This window comes from Melanotaenia boesemani, chromosome 11 (assembly GCF_017639745.1).
Source record: "Melanotaenia boesemani isolate fMelBoe1 chromosome 11, fMelBoe1.pri, whole genome shotgun sequence".
NCBI lineage: Eukaryota > Metazoa > Chordata > Actinopteri > Atheriniformes > Melanotaeniidae > Melanotaenia > Melanotaenia boesemani.
Genome location: NC_055692.1, coordinates 23,103,022 through 23,122,826, shown reverse-complemented (window position 1 = coordinate 23,122,826; position 19,805 = coordinate 23,103,022). Strand labels below are relative to the sequence as shown.

The 19,805-nt window shown below is 37.6% G+C and overlaps 2 protein-coding genes across 4 annotated transcripts; one reads left to right on the top strand and one right to left on the bottom strand.

Annotated features, from left to right (window-relative positions):
- Positions 1–786: 786 nt before the first annotated feature.
- Positions 787–3,668, bottom strand: c11h9orf85 (chromosome 11 C9orf85 homolog). The gene is made up of 4 exons (XM_041998423.1): positions 3,503–3,668; positions 3,033–3,139; positions 2,674–2,787; positions 787–1,121 (listed from the first exon to the last, which is right to left on the bottom strand). Exons 1-4 carry the CDS (start codon positions 3,602–3,604, stop codon positions 881–883), a joined length of 564 nt encoding a protein of 187 aa, XP_041854357.1. The 5' UTR covers positions 3,605–3,668; the 3' UTR covers positions 787–880.
- Positions 3,669–4,018: 350 nt separating this feature from the next.
- abhd17b (abhydrolase domain containing 17B, depalmitoylase) lies at positions 4,019–19,614 on the top strand. Of its 3 annotated transcripts, none has more exons than XM_041999987.1 (4): positions 4,019–4,481; positions 6,333–6,809; positions 16,649–16,828; positions 17,198–19,614. In XM_041999987.1, exons 2-4 carry the CDS (start codon positions 6,343–6,345, stop codon positions 17,415–17,417), a joined length of 867 nt encoding a protein of 288 aa, XP_041855921.1. In that variant the 5' UTR covers positions 4,019–4,481; positions 6,333–6,342; the 3' UTR covers positions 17,418–19,614. The 3 variants fall into 3 exon arrangements, with proteins under 3 accessions (XP_041855921.1, XP_041855922.1, XP_041855920.1); XM_041999988.1 differs by having other exon boundaries at positions 4,019–4,559; XM_041999986.1 differs by lacking the exon at positions 4,019–4,481 and adding an exon at positions 4,583–5,343.
- The last annotated feature ends 191 nt before the right edge of the window (positions 19,615–19,805 follow it).

Here is a 19,805-nt window from a genome sequence, read left to right as displayed (position 1 = left end):
TACAAACAGCACCACAAAAACAACAAAAAGTAAACTTCACAACTAAATATGCTACATAGGACTAAATGTCTTGAGTATTCTTACAGCAAATGTGGCCTACACTGATGTCACTCCAGGTCAAACGTTGTCTTTTGATTTCCGTAACCTTTGTCTGTGGAAGAACCGATTAAAATTAAAAAAGCTTAGCTTTCAGTCATGGGTGAGGAAGCCATGTGAGGGGATGTCGGCTAATGAACATATCCCCTGAGCTTCATGACTAATGCATGCATTTGTCACAAAGTCTTGATAAGGAAGTACAGTTAGAAAAGTTCTTTAAATTAATCAAGGTCACATGATGGATGACAACATGGATCTTTTTTGATGACACCAGCATGCACAAAAATGACTCAAGATCATCCTGTCAGCTATAAAAAAAAGAGACCTAAATGTTATTTAAAGATTTTTGAGTTCCCTTCTCAAGTAGAGCTCGGACATTTTATAGTTGTGAATAAATATGTCAACCATATTTATGTAATTTAGAAATAATGTGGAGAAAAAGGAGCTAATATTTGGATTATTTTAGAAATGGTAAGGCTACAATGACTACAGCTTGCACAGCACAAAGTTGTAATATCAGTACAAATAAGTATGAAGGAGTTTGGGTTAGACTTGATTGATATACAGTATATGCTGAATAAACATCTTCCTACAGCACCATAGTTTCAATGATGATGCGATTCACTGCAATAAACTGATAACTGAGCATATAAAATATTTTGTACACTTAACTGTCTGGAAACGGCATGAAACTGGCAACAGTAGTTTATTTTCATTAGTTAAACTGTGAGTAATCATAATTTCATACATCAACTACACAATTTAAACATGAGGGGAAAAAAAATTAATCTTTAACATAAAGTACAGACATATCTGGGGGTGTGGCAGATTTCTTCTGCTCCTTTTTTGGTTCTGAGTCACTATCAAAATCTTCATCTTCTTCATCCTCCAGGCCAGCAAAATCATCATCATCATAATCATCTTCATCACTGTCCAAATCATCCAGGTCTTCCTTCCTTCGTCTGCGTCCTTTCTCCCTCTGTTCATCTTCTTCTTGCTCTGTCTTGTCCAAGTCTGAATTTACGCTGCACAGAGGTGGAAAATAAGGGAAATGACAAACTTATACAGTAAGGTCCATATGTACTTGGACACTGAAATAAATTTTGTTTTTTTTAGCTGTTTACCAAAACATATTCAAGATAGTTATATAATCAATGTGGCCTTAAAGTGCAGGCTGTGGACCAATCCATTTAGAACAATTTTAGAGGGGTTATGGCGCCCTCAAAGAACATCACTGTCAGTAAAGCGAAATTTATTCTCTTTGCTCCTTAATGCAACCAGACTGGCTTTATTTATGACATTAATTAACTAGAAATGTAAATGGATGACAAAGAAATTTTTCATTCCAGGATTTTCAAGGGCCCCCATCCAACAGTTGGCCCTTGGTAAACAGTACCATTTACCCCACAGACATTTGTATATAAATATATATATGTTTATGGTTTACACTCCCAGTCTGACGCCACTGGGTCTGGCAAAAGGAACCTGTCACAGGTGACCACAGGTTCTTCTCCATGGTAAAGAAAAACCACTTCACAACGTACACTCAAGTGAAGATCATTCTCCAGGAAGTAGGTGTATTAACATCCAAGTCTACCATAAAGAGAAGACTTCATGAGAGCAAATAAAGAGGGTTCAACTTAAAGGGCAACCCATTAACTGCCCTCAAAAATAGAAAGGCCACATTATACTTAGCCAAAAAGCAGCATTCTTTGGACAGATTATGATTAATCTGTACCAGAATGATGGGAAGGAGAATGTGTGGAGAAAGCTTGGAACAGCTCATGAACATCTTCTGTAAAAGATAATGGAGGCAGTTTGATTGCATGAACGTACATGGCTTCCAGTGGCACTGGGTAACTAATGTTTTTTCATGATGTGACAGTAGACAGAAGTAGCTGGATGAATTCTGAGGATATATACTTTCTACTCAGAATCAGTCAGTTGCAGCAAAGCTAATTGCAAAGTGCTTCACGGGCACAAATGAACAATGACCCAAAACATTAAAAGCTATCCAGGAGTTTTTAAGGTAAAGAAGTAGAATTTTCTGCAATGTCCAAGTCAATTACCAGACTCAACCAAATCAATCCTAAACATTTCATCAGATATTTTTGTTAGACTCGTTGAATTAAACCTGAAAGTTTGCACTTCTGTAGTGCTGCATTCACTGACACTTGGACATCTGAGGTTTACCTAAGTGAAGGTTAGTTTATTCTAAACATCCGTTAGCATCATGGCTCGAATTACACCAGGGCTTTCGGGGAGCACAAAATAATATTTGTGATGGTGATAAAAATTAAGTTATACAGAGTGGAGCTAGGATGCTGTTGAATTGTTTCTAGACACTTGTAATGTATCTTTTTGTCCACAAGATGGAAGCCCTGAAATAAGATTTCTTTGCATATGCTGACCAGCAATGCGAAATAGAAAAGTTGTCTTCATACAATTATTTGCACTGTTTTTGGGATTGTTGTGTAAGTGTGGGTAGCATAATGTAACAAATACAAGTGCTCAACAGCATGTAGAAAATGTGGTCATTTATGTAAAGACAAAACAGAAAATGACTTCTCCACTTACGGGATAACAATGTCCTCTTTCTTCCCACACTTGCAGCAGATCTCATGCTGAAGTGAACAGGGCTTACAGATTATGTGATATGCATCTTTCACTGTCTTTTGAGAGCACTTGACACTGGAAAGGGAAAACATACAGTACATATATGAATGTCATGAATTTTGGAATCACAACACTTGGGTGTACACAAACAAGAATGCACCACATCTGCAAAGACTGTTAGTTTGAGTGTTGTGTCAGATTACTGGAGAGGTGTAAAGTAATTTGCAGCTGCAGTCTTCTATATTTCTTTCTGTAATGAAAGGGATGTCTGCTTTATTATTATTATTATCATCATCATTATTATTAATAAGTATACCCACCATTTTCTGGCCTGTGTTAGGGGCTTGTATTTGTTGTACTTGACTTTCCACTCAAGAACACCCTTACAATGTTGGCAAAGCCCATCGTGGATCTTCGAGTTTGCCTTCTACAGGTAAGATCACATAAGCAGAGGCATCAGAATACTAAAACACTAGAGAACTTTGTCAAAACCAGAGCTTTGTCAAAACCAGAACTTTTAAGGTCAAATTTTTAAAAAGAAATAGTCAATATCAGGACTTTTAAGGGCAACTTTTAAAGGAAATATGTATACAGTGCACTTAAGAAAGAAAGAAAGAAAGTAAGAAAGAAAGAAAGAAAGGGATCTCATCGTTAAGTTAAATTGATCATTTTCACATTTTAACACGCGTTAATTACAATATACAAATTAACATAAGTTTTAAAAGTCACTTTTCCCCGTTGCCCACCAAAGCAAAACACGGTACATAAAAAGACTGATACTATCACGCACCTTCACTTGAGCACTCGCTCCGTACTTATCGTTTTTGAAGGCAATGAGGTTTTGATGCTTCTGGCCTCGCGATCGAGATATATTCCCTTTCTGAGAACTCATTGTTTTTGTAATAAGCAAAGAGGACTCACAGACCAACAACCATGCCAAGAGGGAGACAGCACACTAACCCGGAAACAGTAAAAGTACGTCAGAAACGTCACAGAGGTCGAAACAAAACCATTACTCAATCAGGGCTTTTGAAATGAATTAAATTAAATTAAATATTTTATTATTATTATTACTGTCTATAATAGAATAAGTAAATACATTTTAAATGTACATGTTAACATTATTAATTTTTTTAATTACGTCATCTACAAGACCTTGAGAAACGCCTTCGTCAACAATGATTGGGCTATCCATTTCAATAGTAGTCTATGATTGGCTGTACCTGATGTCACTGAAGACATCCCGCTACCACTCCGCAGTATTATGAGGGGCCACCCATAAATTTCCATAAAACTCTTCGCAATTGGCCCTTAAAGCTGTCAGCCAACGCCTCTTTCTTCTCATAAGCCAAGATAACAAGACCAGTGATATCCGTAACGAAAGCAGAGATGTTTCGGAGCCAAGTGATACTGCTGTGAACTGTTTGGCGATCCCCCCGGTCGTGTTTACAGGAATTTATAGAATTTTAAATCTCTCTTACATATACTTATGTCGCCACTGGGCTGTATAGCCTTAAACGTTGTGAGTGAATCGATGTTATTATCATTCAGGACCATATGCTGAGGAAACCAAGGGGAAGAAAAGGGAAACGGCAGTTAAGGAGGTTGTTTGGACCGGAGGACGAAGCTAATAGTAACTCAGCTGTGGTGACTAGAGGGAAATACACTCGTGACGGCGCTGACTAAAACACAGAGGCGAGGATAATCTGGGGACGAGGATAGCATTTACAATCTCCTGGCGTCGAAAAGAAGATAAGTTTGTTGGCTTGGTAAGGAGATAACATTAGAAAGTGTTGACGTTTGCCAATATTGTCACTTGTGTTTTAAAAAAAAAAGTCTTCGTTCAGGTATTGTTGATTTATTTCTTATTTAAATAAAGAACACATTTTTTTGGGGGGGGGTTGTTGGCTAATTAGTCCATTAAAAAAAACGAAATTCTTGTTATACACAAAGGAAGTTTAACTCCCTGTAGACCAAATTCGCTGTAATCTCGATTAACACATTGCTACATCCACCAGCATTCAATGTGAACTACCCTGTCTTCATCTCCGCGAGGTTTGGGATGATTTTAGAAATATTGGGCTATTGGAACACACTACAGCGCACTCCTTTGGGATGCTCAGTATCAACAAGATGCTGAACTGGCATCACACAGTCTGAATGGCTTGCTTTATTTTTTATTTATTTCAAGTGACTTTAGAGTCGCTTTAAATTGTCTTTGGTGCAGCTAGTTGTTTATATGGGCTGATTCAACGGACAGTTAAGTAGAGTGGGAACATCTGTGCGTAATTTAGACCCAATAAGTGATTTTTAGGTTTGATGTTAGTTATCTGAGAGGTCCATCGACAGTAGCTAATTTAAACCCTTAACAAAAAGGATCAATTTTAAAGAAGACCATCACAAGCTTATTGAAATACAGCGATGAAATGGGTCAAGTATGGACAAATAGGAAAGGATGAAAATGGCTAAAAATGTGTTGAGTGCAACTAGGAAAATATTGTGAGTTCTGACAAGTGGACTTCTAAGAGTTCACCAGCAAATCTGTTCTTCCTCATATTTTTAATAGTTTAGCTTTGTGGAGGACATGGCTGCCAGACATTGCCAAGGTTCATCATTCTTATTTGTACAGAAGTCACACACTCTTCTGCTGGATGCCCTGCAAATCCTGTAAAAGCAACCGTAAATGAACTGGGACTAAAAAAGCTGATGTACAGTGCAAGGGAGTTTATTCTTAGAGTTCACAGCTAAGAGTTCTTTATGTTGAAATACACAGCAAAGCATTTGCACAATAGTAGTATAATAGTAAAGTATAACCCAGAATTCACATCAGGACTTGAAATCAGGCTTAAATAACTTGAATGTTAAGTTTTAGGTAGTTTCATTATAAAGAGTGTGTTGAAAAATGCTTTGTCGAACAGCTGTGATACTCTTATGTTTCCACATTGTAAAGTTGTGGTACAGCAGACATTTTCATACAATTGCTTCCTATTCAAAAACCACATGTAGTAAAATGAAATTTTCATCAATTAGCTTATGCAAGTCCATAATAAGCATTGCTGATGTTTCTAGTTTTGGTTAGTGAAATTCAAAAGCAGCTGGAGTAGAGAAGGTAGCCTTAGGTAGAGGTACAGGGTGAAACAAACACAAAAATCCTTTTAAATACACACTTTGAGTGATTTTGTAGCCTTCAGGCAGATACAGAGCAAGCCTTCAATCAGGGTTAGGGCTTCAGTTTTTTTTTCTGAGAGGAGAATTGATATATATATATATATATATATATATATATATATATATATATATATATATATATATATATAATTATTTTTAAAATAAAGAACAGCTTGTGTCAGCCCTGTGTCCAGGAAACCCCCATTTTTCTTTTCTGCTTAACAAGGACAGTTGTTTACAGTAGACAGGAAAGCATTCAGAAGCTCTATGGCACAGATTTCCTCTTGTGTTTTCCTTGTGATTAATCTGCAGGGGATGCTCTGTCAAGCGTCTCTTTTTTTCTTTTTTTAGCCATATCTTATTCAGTCTTTGTTCTCAAAAATAGTTCTCACATTTAATTTGTTCAAAAGTTGCTTAAATCTAATTTGACCGCTTTTAACTCTCTCTGACAGTGATTTAAAGATGAACCACTTATCCCTCAGCGAGCTTTGTTGCCTGTTCTGCTGTCCACCGTGCCCCAGCAAGATTGCCTCCAAGCTGGCCTTCCTGCCCCCAGAGCCGACCTACAGCCTCATGTGTGATGAGAGTGGCAGCAGATGGACCCTTCATCTCTCTGAGCGAGCTGACTGGCAGTACTCGGCTCGTGAGAAAGATGCCATTGAGTGTTTCATGACACGTACTGCAAGAGGAAACCGCATTGCCTGCATGTTTGTCCGTTGTTCACCAAATGCCCGCTACACTCTGTTATTCTCTCACGGGAACGCGGTGGACCTGGGCCAGATGAGCAGCTTCTACATTGGCCTAGGCTCACGGATCAACTGCAATGTCTTCTCCTACGACTACTCTGGTTATGGGGCCAGTTCTGGGAAACCCTCAGAGAAGAACCTTTATGCAGATGTAGATGCTGCCTGGCAGGCACTCCGCTCACGGTAAGGAGAGATGAAAATCACTAAAATCAGCTATCTATGCTGTTATTGAAACAAACCCAGATGGTGATGTAGATGAGGCTTGAGTAAGCACTCAATTCTTCAGAATTTTTAAGGAATCCATCAAGCTCTTCCAAGTGAATAAATGGTTAAAATGACTGATTTGTAACTTCCATGCAGCCCATATTGTGGGTGAAAAGTGAAGTGACTTAAAACAGGTATTTAAACACAACAAAAATACTCTAAATTTACCCATTATGATAAAATCCTTATTAGTTCATGTTGTCGTTGACAGCTTTCCAAGTGAGGAATGAAACTGAATAGTAGTAATGTCGACCTTGCTGTTTCTGAAATGCTGTGAATATCAAATGCAGACATGCAGTTATCTCAAAGTGACAAATTGAGCTCTCTAAAAATAAATCACATGACGAAGTCAGAAGAAAGGCATGAGGGACATGAGGGGGATGATTGAACAGTGTGGGAAAGAAGATGAAGAGTACTGAATGAGCTGGGTGGAGGGATGATTTCTAAAGTGAACCTGATGGAATCATGGGTGGAAATGACAAGGAATAGTTTTGTAAGGATAGCAAGATGTTCCTGTGGGCGATAAATAAGGAATGTGGGTTCTGTGATATTATGCAGGTCCGTTGTATGTAGGCGTGGACAAGAGCTCTGCTGCTGCTTTTTTAACAGACCACTTTATTGGCTGATATTTAGCCTAATCTAATTAGAAATGTATGCTCATTATGTGCTTTCTGTTGATGCATCCTCCTTATACATTTTTATAACCAGAAGAGATTTCACTTAAAAAAACAACAAAAAAACAAAACATTAATTTATTGACAAAGTTTATATTTACAGGATTGATTTATACTTTTTAGATATCATATATAAAACTGTAAAACCAACTTTATAGCTCACTTTGTGGCAAATATTAGTGGGCAAGTGTGATGTTTGAAATTGACCTGACTCCAGAGTGAAAATGCCATATTTTGCACATGTTCACGACTGTGGGGAAAACTTGGAAAAAATATTCTAAGTTATGTGAAATGTTATATGTAAACATTTCCAATTTAAGAGCCAAATCTTTGAATTGTATTAAAACAAACAAACAAAAAAAAAACTTAAAATTTAGTCTGTACTTGTAGAAAATCTCTAGAGAGGAAGACATTTAATCAGAAGGAAGTGCAGCTGACACTTGAGGCTTCAGTATATGTTGAGTCTGGGATTGTTAATCATCTCATGTTGTGTTTCCCAACTCTGCAGATTTGGATACCTTGGTCATTTTAAGACCTTTCCCCTCAATAAGACTTTTCTACATGTAAACTATATTCATTAGTTTGCTTAACCTCATGTTGTTCACTTCCTTCGACCCATGTTTGAAGACATCTGCTTTTTGTCTTGGATTCTCTCGTTTTCTGCTCATCTAGTTTTCTACGCGTAGGTTTTATGCCCCATATCTTTGGGTTGAGGCTGAATTGAATTATCAGTCATTTGGTTGATAATTTTAACAAGCGGATATTGTGATAACAGAGGAGGAGGAGGTTGGTTAATCTTTCAATTTAAAGAAAAACCTCTTCTGGTTTCTGCACTCTGAATGTGAGGGGCAGTTCATCCTATAAGTCTGTTCGCATGATAGATAAAAGGAGCATCTAGTCAGGGTAACAAAAAGCAGGACAAGTGTTCCCTATTCTCACTGCTGATCCGAGTGTATGTTCTTTATGTAGTAAATACAGGTGTTGGCCTCACAGAGATTTGGAAGTGCTAATGAATAACTGTGGTAAAGCCTCCGTCAACAAAGGATTACTGTTAGTTACTGTCTTGTGCTGCGAGTCTCTTGCAGCATTTTCCCAGAATATCACAAAGCTTCCGCAAATAAGGGACTTTAAATAAGGACGCTCACTAGTTTAACAGGAAATTCAATCAAGAAGGATGTACATACAAGAAATGGTCCAATGCTGTACAGAAGAACCTGCTTTTCTGGTGGTTAGGTTAGTGTTTGCATGTGTGTATTCAGTGAATCACATTGTTATGCTTCAGTGATGACTTTTCTTTTTTTTCTGCACTTTTTCTTACTACTTAAAGGGAAAAGAATATTAAAGACTGTAGTGTTTGAACTGTTTCTACCCTCCCAGCAATCTTTTATATTTGACCTACTGAGTCTTTCCTTTGCCACAGACAATCATAACAGTCCAGGAATCATACTTTTAATTTCAATCTGAACAAAACAGCCCTGTGCCACATAGAAAGTAATTTAGAAAAAAAGCATCTTATTTTATTGCACCTAAAATATTTTCATTCTTGCTACAGTCTGCTCTCCAATTAAAGAGTTGAACAGTTGAGATAAAAAAAAAAATGTTATACCGTCTACTTTGGCTGTCTGCTCTCTGGGTCCGCAGTCTCTGCAGAGGTGCAATATTTTCTAATCAAAGACAAGAAGTCTTTAAAAATCATTTAATTGGAAGAGTTTTTTATTTTTATTGTAACTGTATTTATAAACTACAATTTGTAGCTTCTTAGTGAGCTGAATAGCAGCAATTAGGTGAAAAACCCAGCTCCATAGTTGCCTTACACCCCTTCTCCCACTGAACTTTTACACTTGGATCAGATGAGGATGCCTTTTGCCCACAGGTGTTACTGTACTTGACAGGGTTGTGATTTTTTTTTTTTATGAAAACACCTCTGTTTTTACTTGATTGTGATCGCTATGTCATTGGAAGCAGGTCAAATATTGGGCCTACAGCCTCCAACTCTTATCACATGACTGTTGATTTCTTGGAAGAAACCTCTTGAAGATCAGAAGAGACTTTCAGAAACAAAAAGTTGGAATTCAAAAAGCCACAACTGCGTGTACACTGCATGTCCCATGGTTATAGTCTCATGGTTAATAGTCATGTTAGACTGAGTTAACCTCTAGCTCTCTCGCTAATGATGAACTAAATGAGGTTATTGCTTTTTTTTTTTTTTTTTTTTTTTTTATGCAGTAACTTGGTACAAAACATGACAGGTCATGAAATACTGAATTAATATAGAGTTTTATACTTTAGGATTAAAACCTGGAATTGGTTTTTAAAGACAGATTTTTCATCTGCGTCAAAGACTATTTTGATACTAGTACATTCTGTGTAGATTTATACCTCAGTCAGGGCCGTAACCAGAGTTTTAGAAATGCTGAGGTCCACCACCCATTATGGCCCACACATTTTAAAAGACCAAAATGAAGCACAAAATCTATTTCGAATGGAAGCAAATGAGGGTTCACACAAACCATTACCTTTCTCCTGTCCTGTCTCTTTTTTTTCCCATCTGTTCTGTCCTCTTTTGCTCTCTACTTACCTCTGAATGCCCTGTCTTCTCCCACATCTACCCTACCAAAGTGTATGAAAAACATTTAAAGTTATTTACAGCTTCCTTTGTTTGTCTTTATCTGGAATAGTAAAACACATCTCTCTGTGGTTAGAAGTAAACACTGAATGGAATAGGGCCATCAGATTTGCATGTTTTGAACAACACAGGGACATAACACCTTTTATCTGTCTGTCTTTACTCATACTGTTCATACTGCTTATATCTTCAAGCTGAACATATGCAGCTTTTAATTGTAACATTTACTTATTTTACTAATATCATAACCATATTTATTACAGCAAATTGAAACAAAATGGGAAGCCTGACCCCCAGTTTACACCGGGTGTGTGTGCTCTGCATTCCGCCCATTTCGCTCCGACTTCCGTGGCGGGTCAATCCGCACCGGGAGCGTGTCATGTGTGGAATGGTTCCAAGCTGAAATATCTCCATACATGACAGCACTTTGGGCTGGTGAATCACTGATCAGTGAGTGAGCTGCACACTGCTGCAACGCTACGCTGTGCCTTATTTTGCATACGACAGGCAGAAGTAGTTCTACCTATCCTGATAGTTGACTTTCCACTGTGTTCAAGAATATAAATAGTTGGTATGGGAAGAATCAATATTTCAGTATCAATCCACACATCGGTGGCAATTTGTCTTCTTAAATCACCACATAGCTTAAAAGCTTTTATTTTATTCATTTAATTACCACACAGCAGAAAAATACCGAGGTCCAGACCTTTGTGTCCTCAGCGGTAGCTACGGATCTGCTCACATTAACACACCTAGGCCTGTTGCTTCAATTACAGACTGAATGTTAGTGCCAAGTGTAAAGAGTATAAATACCAACTTCTCCTGACTATTCACTTTGGAATCCATAACAAGTCCATCTGATTTAAATGCCTTTCTTCCAAACACGGGTGGCAGTTTTCCTGAATGGATATGGTGGCTTGTTTTTTATTTTATTTATTTATTTTTTTAGTATTGGAACTTCAGAAAGTATTAATATCATAAGACTGAAACAGGGTCATAATGCTCAGTTGAAACACTACTTCTTCAATGCCTCAATGTAAATAAAGTCTTTGGTAATTTATTATTGGTCTGAATGTTTGAGGACCATGCTAGTTTTATAATTGTCTGCCTATGTGATAGAGGGTAGAAACCAGCCTTTTGACCCCACTGAACATGAATCAACTGGATTATGTTTATTACATCAAAAGGCCTCTCTGCATGGCTTCACATTAATCGACTGACTACATCCCTCGTGTCTCTAGTGTTTGATCAGACTCATAGCTGAACAAGATCAGCTCATGTCTTATTACCTCGCTCTGCTTGATGTATTTTTTTTTTTTTTTGCTTTTGGCAACACACTAGTTCCTAGGGTATTTACACATTCCTGTTGGCTGCTTTCAGTTTGCTCAGTCACATGACACAAGCTGCTACTGACGGTTTTAAGCACAACTGCAAAGCAAGCAACAACAATCCACACCCCCTCTTGTAATTCAGTCTTAATAGTTGAGGCACTCCCTTCATCTGAGCAGGGAGTGTCCGATGATGCACTTATTGTATGAATCAGTCACTCTCACATGACTTCCCTTTATCTTTGTGAACACCTAACTCCAAATGAAAATGACCATTCTGAGTTAAACTTAAATCCGAAATAAGAGGCTGGTTTATTCTGATTTTAAATCCAGATTGAATAACTCTTTAATCATGTATCTGTACATTCCGCTTTAAATTAATTCCAGTCATTCTGCGTGTGCTCGTTCTGTTGTCCTGTCGCAATGACGGACATACGGTGCTCTACCTCCATTCTCCTCCTCAGCTGACCAGAGTGAAGTAGTGTGCTAGTGTTGAGCTGCTTCTTCAAAACTATAATCAGTCAAAGCGAAAATGGTTCTTATTATGTGGTCTTCCATGTTGTAGACAAACCAAAAAGGAGCAGGAATTGTATGTTGTTTTCTTCCGGTAGACGTAAATATGTCATGTTCGCCCCCTGTCCAATCAGAACTCTTCCCAACCCCCTGATCCAAGAGGAATTGAATAAAGGCGATTAAACGTGTTTTCCATGTAAACCTCAATTCGAAATGACTTTTTCAATGTAAACACAAAGGAGAATTTAAAAACATCATGTACCCGTGGCCATTGTGATCACTGTCCACACATTGTCCCTGTTAAAAATAAAGTAGGGCTGTACGTTGTTAATTTGGCTTTTCCTTTATTGAAAGACAGGACTCCACCAGAATACATTATGTGGTGAGAATCTCACTTTTGAAAGCATAAAACCAAGCGTGGTTTCAGCATGGGGTGGTGCAGGTGTCCATGGCTTTGTCGTATTTGCATGAACGGAGTCCCAAAGGAAAATTGATTGGGAACCGCTGAACTAAGCTGTTGAAAGACCACTTCCTATCTGTCAAATTTCCATGCAGAAACAAAATTTTTATTTCATCCTCTTTTGCTTAGGCAAATTCGACTCGACACTACAGCTGTTTTAACTAATCTTGTAGGTAGGTAGGGTAGGTAAGTCACAATAACCTGCTCTGGAGCCAGTTTTTCTGCCCAAGGGACAATTTCGTAGCTGTCAAAACCCAAAGGTTTGCTCAAAACCGGAACTGAAACTACCCCTGTTCTTTTAGGGAAAAAGGGAGGGACATTTGTGTGTGTGAGACCAATACAAAAAGCCACTGTATCATTTTTGTCTTCCTTTGAGATGGAGGTGTGCCAGCAGTCAAGCCTCCTAGTTCAACATTGAGTGGTAGCTTAGCAACCGATTTGCAATGAGCTTGTAGACTGTGGCAGTCCCCACAATATAAACAAACAGGAAAAACTCAAGCGTCTTATTGATCCAAATCAAACAACTGTACATCTTGTCAGATATTGAGTAGTGGGGTGAAATCTTCAATCCTGCCCGTGCAGCTTGGCAACCGTATGTTAATACCGGTTGCTTTCTATTCCTACCTGAAATAAATGGTGGTTTAGTTTAGTACAGAAACACTATGTAGAACGGCGTTGTCATTTGGATGGACTGTGATCGTTCACCTGACTGAGCACAGTGCAAGATGACCAGTGTTTTATTGCTGCTTATTCATTTATTTATTCTTTCATTCAAATAGGTCTGTATTATATAATATGAGTGTATCAGTATTTGCTTATTCTCGAGAACAAATAGAAGGCGAGTTTTCATTTGGAGGACTTGAGTTAAAAGGTTGTTTGCGCAACAGATCATTGAACATTTCAGTGAAGAGTCCCCCTGCTGCTGTGCAGATGGTGCACTAATCTGTTTAAATGCTGTACATATGTTAAGGACTCTGAAAATATGTATGTAGTAAAAAGGTAGTCATAAAGAACCAAGTTTCTTTGGTTTTGAGTGAGCAAGAGATAGGGTTAGAAATGTAGTGGGGAAAAATGTGGTGTAAACACAAGTGCAACTTTAACTCTGTCCTGCAGTTGTCCTCCTGTTTGTGTGGCCTTTGCTGCAAGTGTGAACAAAATATAAGATGGCACCCTACTTGAGCTGAAAGGTAACAAATTCAAGTCTTGGCTTACTTATTGTGTTTGTCTGTGTACTTGAGTGACACATTCTTGCTTGATGTTCTGCTTCTGATTATAGCATTGGTTGCTAAGTGTGATGACGTAAACAAAAAAAAATGTTTGGGAACAGCCCTGCTTCATTTATTGCCCTCTATTCTCTTACTCTGTGTCTAATGGTTTCAGTCTACCATCTTTATTGATGTTGCATAAACTTAACATCATTGTGACATCATGGGGTTTTTCTGTCTTTTGATTGGCTCTGGATTTGTGGTCTGATATGGTAAGACTGTTGACCGTGTGTAAACGGAATAAGTTCTATTTAAAGTCTACACTAATGTGAAGATTCCTCATGGTAAACAGACTGCGGTGACAAGAAATCTAATTAACTTCTGAAGTTAACAGCTCACATCTTTAGCAAAAAGCTCAGTTATGAAGTTAATATAAAGTCAATAACACTTTTTAATGGTCCGTAAATGGCCGTTTGTGTTTGACATTTTGGCTGCCTTACACTTACCTTTCACTCTAACCTTTCTAAGTGTATAAAGTCAGTGTTGAATATCTTGTATTTTCCTAAATCAACATCATCAATCAACAATGGTCATCTACCAAATTTACCTCCTTTGCCATTTGTGTATTCATGCTTTCAAATTTAATTGTCTGCCATTGCTGCAGTGGTTGTTTATTGAACCCTCAGTGGGCCTAGCCTATTGGAGCCATTTAATACTTTTTTTTTGGCCTTTTAAATACCACATAAAAATGTTTGGTGTTTGGTGAGTGATTTTCTTTTTTCCCTCAGCACAACCTCATCTATATGATCTTATAACCACAAAAGTCATTAAATCCAAATTGAGGAAAAAAAACAAAACAAAAAACTACTTATTACAATACAAACTACAACTATGCTAAATGAACTGTTATGGAACTTCAAAAGGGAACATAGGTTGCAAATATATTTTTCTTTTCTGTCTTGTATTTTATCTACTTTATTAGCTTTTTCTTTGTTATTTAATTTCTTTTAAAGTTTGTTTTTATTGCACTTGTTATTGGTTCATGCACCCCACCTTATCTATCTGTCTGTCTGTCTGTCTGTCTGTCTGTCTGTGAAACTATATATTGTCAGCTGCAACCTGCAAAACAAACTATTAAAAATTCTAAATGGCGTTGCAGCAGGGGTTTAATCCATCTATATAGAAATATTTGACATTATATCAGCAATGATGTGGCTGAGCTGGAGGTGATCTGGACCTCATCTGACTCCTCCTTCCATGCACTCTCTGGTGATTTTGGTAAACCGCCTTTCCACAAATCCAGTTGTACTAAGGTATATTCTGTATGTGCGACTGTTTTTATTTATTTTTTAAAAGACTAATGTAATTGCTTTTGGATGCATTTTTAGAATTCGAACACCACAAAGAACAGCATAATATACAGTTTTGTGGAGAGGCTTTGTGTCGTCCTCACGGTCTTTCACATTCCTTAAGCAGCTGCAGTGCATTGTGTTACTTAATTGAGACAGACTGTCCAAGTATGAATTGTGTCCATTACAGTCGGCTAACCATCAGTGTTAGTGTGTTGCACCCTTCGGTCTGCAGTAATTCTTTCCTATGCAGCACTAGTATTTTCACCACTATTTGTACTCTGAACACCAGCTGACACACCAATGGTAAACTGTTCCTATATTTCTGTAAACGACCGTCTGCAGACCAAAATGACAGCATGTACATTTTACCTGTTTCATCAAGTATGTGAGTGTTCAAAGCTTCTAAACATTTTAAAGCTGCAAGCTTGCTTTACTGCAGTCTGTTCCTATGCAAAGGTTGCAAGTATAATAATTCATCAGAGCTTTACACTGCTACCAGACTTTGGTGTTATCAGTGTATTATAGGAGTGCAGTGGTAGAGGCTGTAATGTTAAGCCTATAATGTTAGAGTTCCACACTTTAATAATAGAGCTGAGCAAAGCTTTTGTTGTGCTGTTTGTGACAGTTAATTTTACATTATTCAGTATGGCAGCAGTAGAGACAGGGATGCAGTGTTCTCAGACTGTTTCTGCTTGTCAGCTGACTGCTTTCTTGAGTCGGTCACGTTAGTTATAATCAGCTGAGGAATGTCTTCTTTTTTTCCCCCACTCTCAATTTATTTGTTACCCTAAATCCATCATTGGTGTCTCTTTTACTTTGTGCTTGTTTCAGTCTCTTAATTCAGTCTCAAGACTATAGTAGCTGTCATCTGTTTAGCTGCTTTGAAAAATTCCCATTCATTGAACTGCGCAACTGCATTACAACTTTGTGTACTCGATTAAGCAGTATGTCTGCAGATTCTCAGGCATCTAGGTCATGATGATCATAAATCTCAGTGCTTAAGTAAAAGACAGCTAGGATCTTCTTGATTCTTGATAATTTCCTATTTATTAAGCACTTGGATTTCTTTTAGGATTCATGTGGTGTGATGCTTCTGCTGATTATGAAATATGTCTTAGCACACAGGTGCGTGTTACTTATGGAATAGTATGTGGAAGAAAGAAAAGGACAGTGTGAGAGCAAATGACAGCCTAAGCAAATTTAGTAATGAGTAAAAAAAAAAGCAATTCAATAAAATTAAATTTCAATTTTTTAAATAATAGAGCAAGTGATCAGATTCGAAGGTGATCCGGATCTCTGCCTCGATCCAGGAATTTTTTTAAAGGATTCTTTGCTATGGGGAAAATTTTAGATTAGAGCTTCTTGCCCACAATCATTGGCAGAATAATTACAATGGTTTGGCAGAGGTCTACACACTATCAGTGTTTCTGTTTTATTTCTGTTATTACATCAACTTTTTATAATGACTAAAGACTGAACTGGGTGACTGCCAATTTCTGCTAAAGCCCACAATATTTAAATATGTATACCAACCACTGTAAATATCCTGTTTGTTTTTAACAAAAAAACAATATTTTAATATTCTTCACTCCTCTAATAGGTATGGCATCCGTCCAGAGAGCGTGATTGTGTATGGTCAGAGCATTGGCACCGTGCCATCTGTGGACCTGGCTTCTCGCTATGAGAGTGCTGCAGTCATCCTCCACTCGCCACTCACCTCTGGCATGAGAGTGGCTTTCCCTGAAACCAAGAAGACCTACTGCTTTGATGCTTTTCCAAAGTGAGTGGACTGTACAAACAGATGGCATGTATGACAACAAGGCTAAATGTGTAACTTCCGCTGAAGGGCACACAACCTTCCTTACAGAGTTGAAATATGATTACAGTTGCATTTTTTTTTAAACACAGAACTGCATAAAAATTTGCTTTAAGTAAAATGATACATAAGCCATGCATGTGGACTTAAATTCAGAAAGTGGTTTTCTTAGTCATGAAGGAGAGAAATTCAATAGCTCTCCCTGGTGGTCAGATGGCGATTTATTATTTTATTTTATTTTTTGTACATGAGTATAAAAACTCAGATCAGTCTAATCTCCTTTTTGCTTTCTTTTGTCCCCGTGTTATTTATTTATTTATTTTCACTCTGCAGCATTGACAAGATTTCCAAGGTGACGTCACCTGTCCTTGTGATCCACGGCACAGAGGATGAGGTCATTGACTTCTCCCATGGCCTGGCACTGTATGAACGCTGCCAGCGCCCTGTGGAGCCCCTCTGGGTGGAAGGGGCTGGACACAACGACGTGGAGCTCTATGGACAGTACCTGGAAAGACTCAAACAGTTTGTTGCACATGAGCTGGTTAACTTGTAGAGGAAGAGGAAATAAGGGGGAGAGGGAAGACGAGAAGAGAGCATTGGCTGTCAGGAGAGGCTGAATAATGGACAAGGGGTACAGCTTTCCTTTGTTTTTTATCATTAAGTAATCGAGTGAGAATTAGTGCCATCTGTGTAGGGTTGACTTCTCATTATCGGGCACCTCTCCCCCTTGGCACTCCAGTTTGCACCAGGGCTGTCTGTGCTGTCCACTCCACTCCACTCCTTGCAGCTGTGAACCTAGAAAAACTTAAAACTTTGTTTTGCTTTTTAGATAATCTTTTGTTGAACATTGCACATTTTGGGTATGAAAGTAGACAAGTGTACTGAAACATACAATGAGTACATGCAGTAATAACCATGTGTGAATGTTTTCTCTTTTCTTCTATATGTTTTGCTGCCTTTTGAGAATATGTCCCATGGTCCTAAATGACACATTAGTCAGCTTAAATGCCAAACAGGCGCTCTAAACCAACTTAACCCCATTTGACAGAGGTCAGGTTTGTTCCAACACACTGCATACATCATGCTTTCTTTTTTGTTTGTTTTCTTTTTTTTTTTCTTCATTTGATTACTGTTTTTATGTTTTTTTAATATGTGATATTTGCACTTATCAGTTGTCACTAAAGAACTGTACAAGACAAACTGAAATATTACCTAGCTGTGCCAGTGTTGCCAAATGTTTGATTTAATATATTGCAGAGACTAACGCACACATAAAAAGTGTACTTTTACATATAACACCCTGAAAAATTCCAAATCTCTTAGTTCTTTTAAGTCTCCATCTTGGTTTAGTTTTAAGTGGAACAGTTAAATGTTAAACATGTAAGAATATAATGGGTTCAGTCAGTAGCTGACTGAAAGGCTGAGTCTATATGTTGTCACTCAGTAAAGTGTGGGTTGATTGGTAGCTAATAACGCTGTCACTTTTGACACATCCACACGGTAATACCAGTATCGCCGTGCTGTAATTGATGAGCTCAGTGTTTTAGAAAATTCTGGGGACTTCATTTTGGAGTGTACGGTTTTAGGAAATGACAGGTATTCACGTAGATGTAGTGACAGTTACGAAGCCCACTTTTGATGGTGGTGTTCTGCCTTTGAGTCTAAATATATAAAGTAACTGTGTGTAGTAATGAGAGATCTTCCTTATTTACTCATATCGGATCTTTCTAGATGTATCTTTTTGTATGATTAAAAGCAATTACTGTGACAGCATCAAGCTGTCGATGTTCTGAGACTTAAACCACTAATGCCAATCAGGATGAGCGGCAAACATAATCGCTGCTTGTATAGATTTTATTTTGTTTATTTCTTTTTCCATTAAGCAATCTATTTAAGACAAATGACAGTGGGGTATTTTAAGTTACATTTTTTTCTTCCTTCAGCATATTTATACATAGATAAATTCTGCAGACATGGTTCCTGACTCACACACTGGGACAATGAGCTTACTGGTTCAGCATCACAGACAAAATGTTTTCTTTTTGTCCCAACTTTGTCTTTGTCAACATGATATTTCTGAATCCATTGTTATGACTATTTGCCCTTTAATGCTGAGGGAGGCTAAACAAAGCAGTAGCTGCTGTATGTGCCCTGAAAAGTAAATTTCCATGTGCTGCTGCATGCCATGAACATGGTTTTTTCCAACAATGAATTTCTTAAATATCAATAATATTCCTCATGGACATTTTTTACACCTGTTTCAAACTCAAGCATGTGTCTGTATGTGGAGTCATTTTGTGATCACTAACCACCAAACCAATGGGTGCTACTGTAAACCTTCAGGTCTGTTTAGTTGTGGTTGAAAGGAAGAGAGATGGCTTGTTAGACTGGTAAGTTTTTTTTTTTTTTTTTTTTGTCAGATACTTTTTTTTTGTTTATTTAAATGATCCCAAGTCATAAATAGTTTTTTTTATAAACCTTTTTAAAATGCTTAGTAAGAATATTTATAGTTTCATTTTCTCTCACAAGCTTTTGTCATGTTTGACTTTTTTTTTTCTTCTTTTTTTCCCTGTAACTCTTGATTTTACAACAAGTATACCTAGATAGACCATAATAAAGACATCCTTTTTGTACTGGCTACCATGAGAAGTGTCATCTCTGGTTATATTATTTTGTATAGCAGATTTCAGTAAGAAAGAACTTGTATGTCTTAATCTAACAGTGAAAATAAAATGATATTTAAGAAATGACCTAATTCGTAATTGGAGTTTTGTTTTGATGGCATGATATTCATTCACTCCTTATTTATACGACTTATTCCAATTCAGGGTCATGGGGAAGCTGGAGTCTCTCCAGCAATTAGCAGTATAGAGGCACTCTGGATAGGTCGCCAGTCAATTGCAGGGCAATGGCAGGAAAATGTTTTCAAAATGAATATATT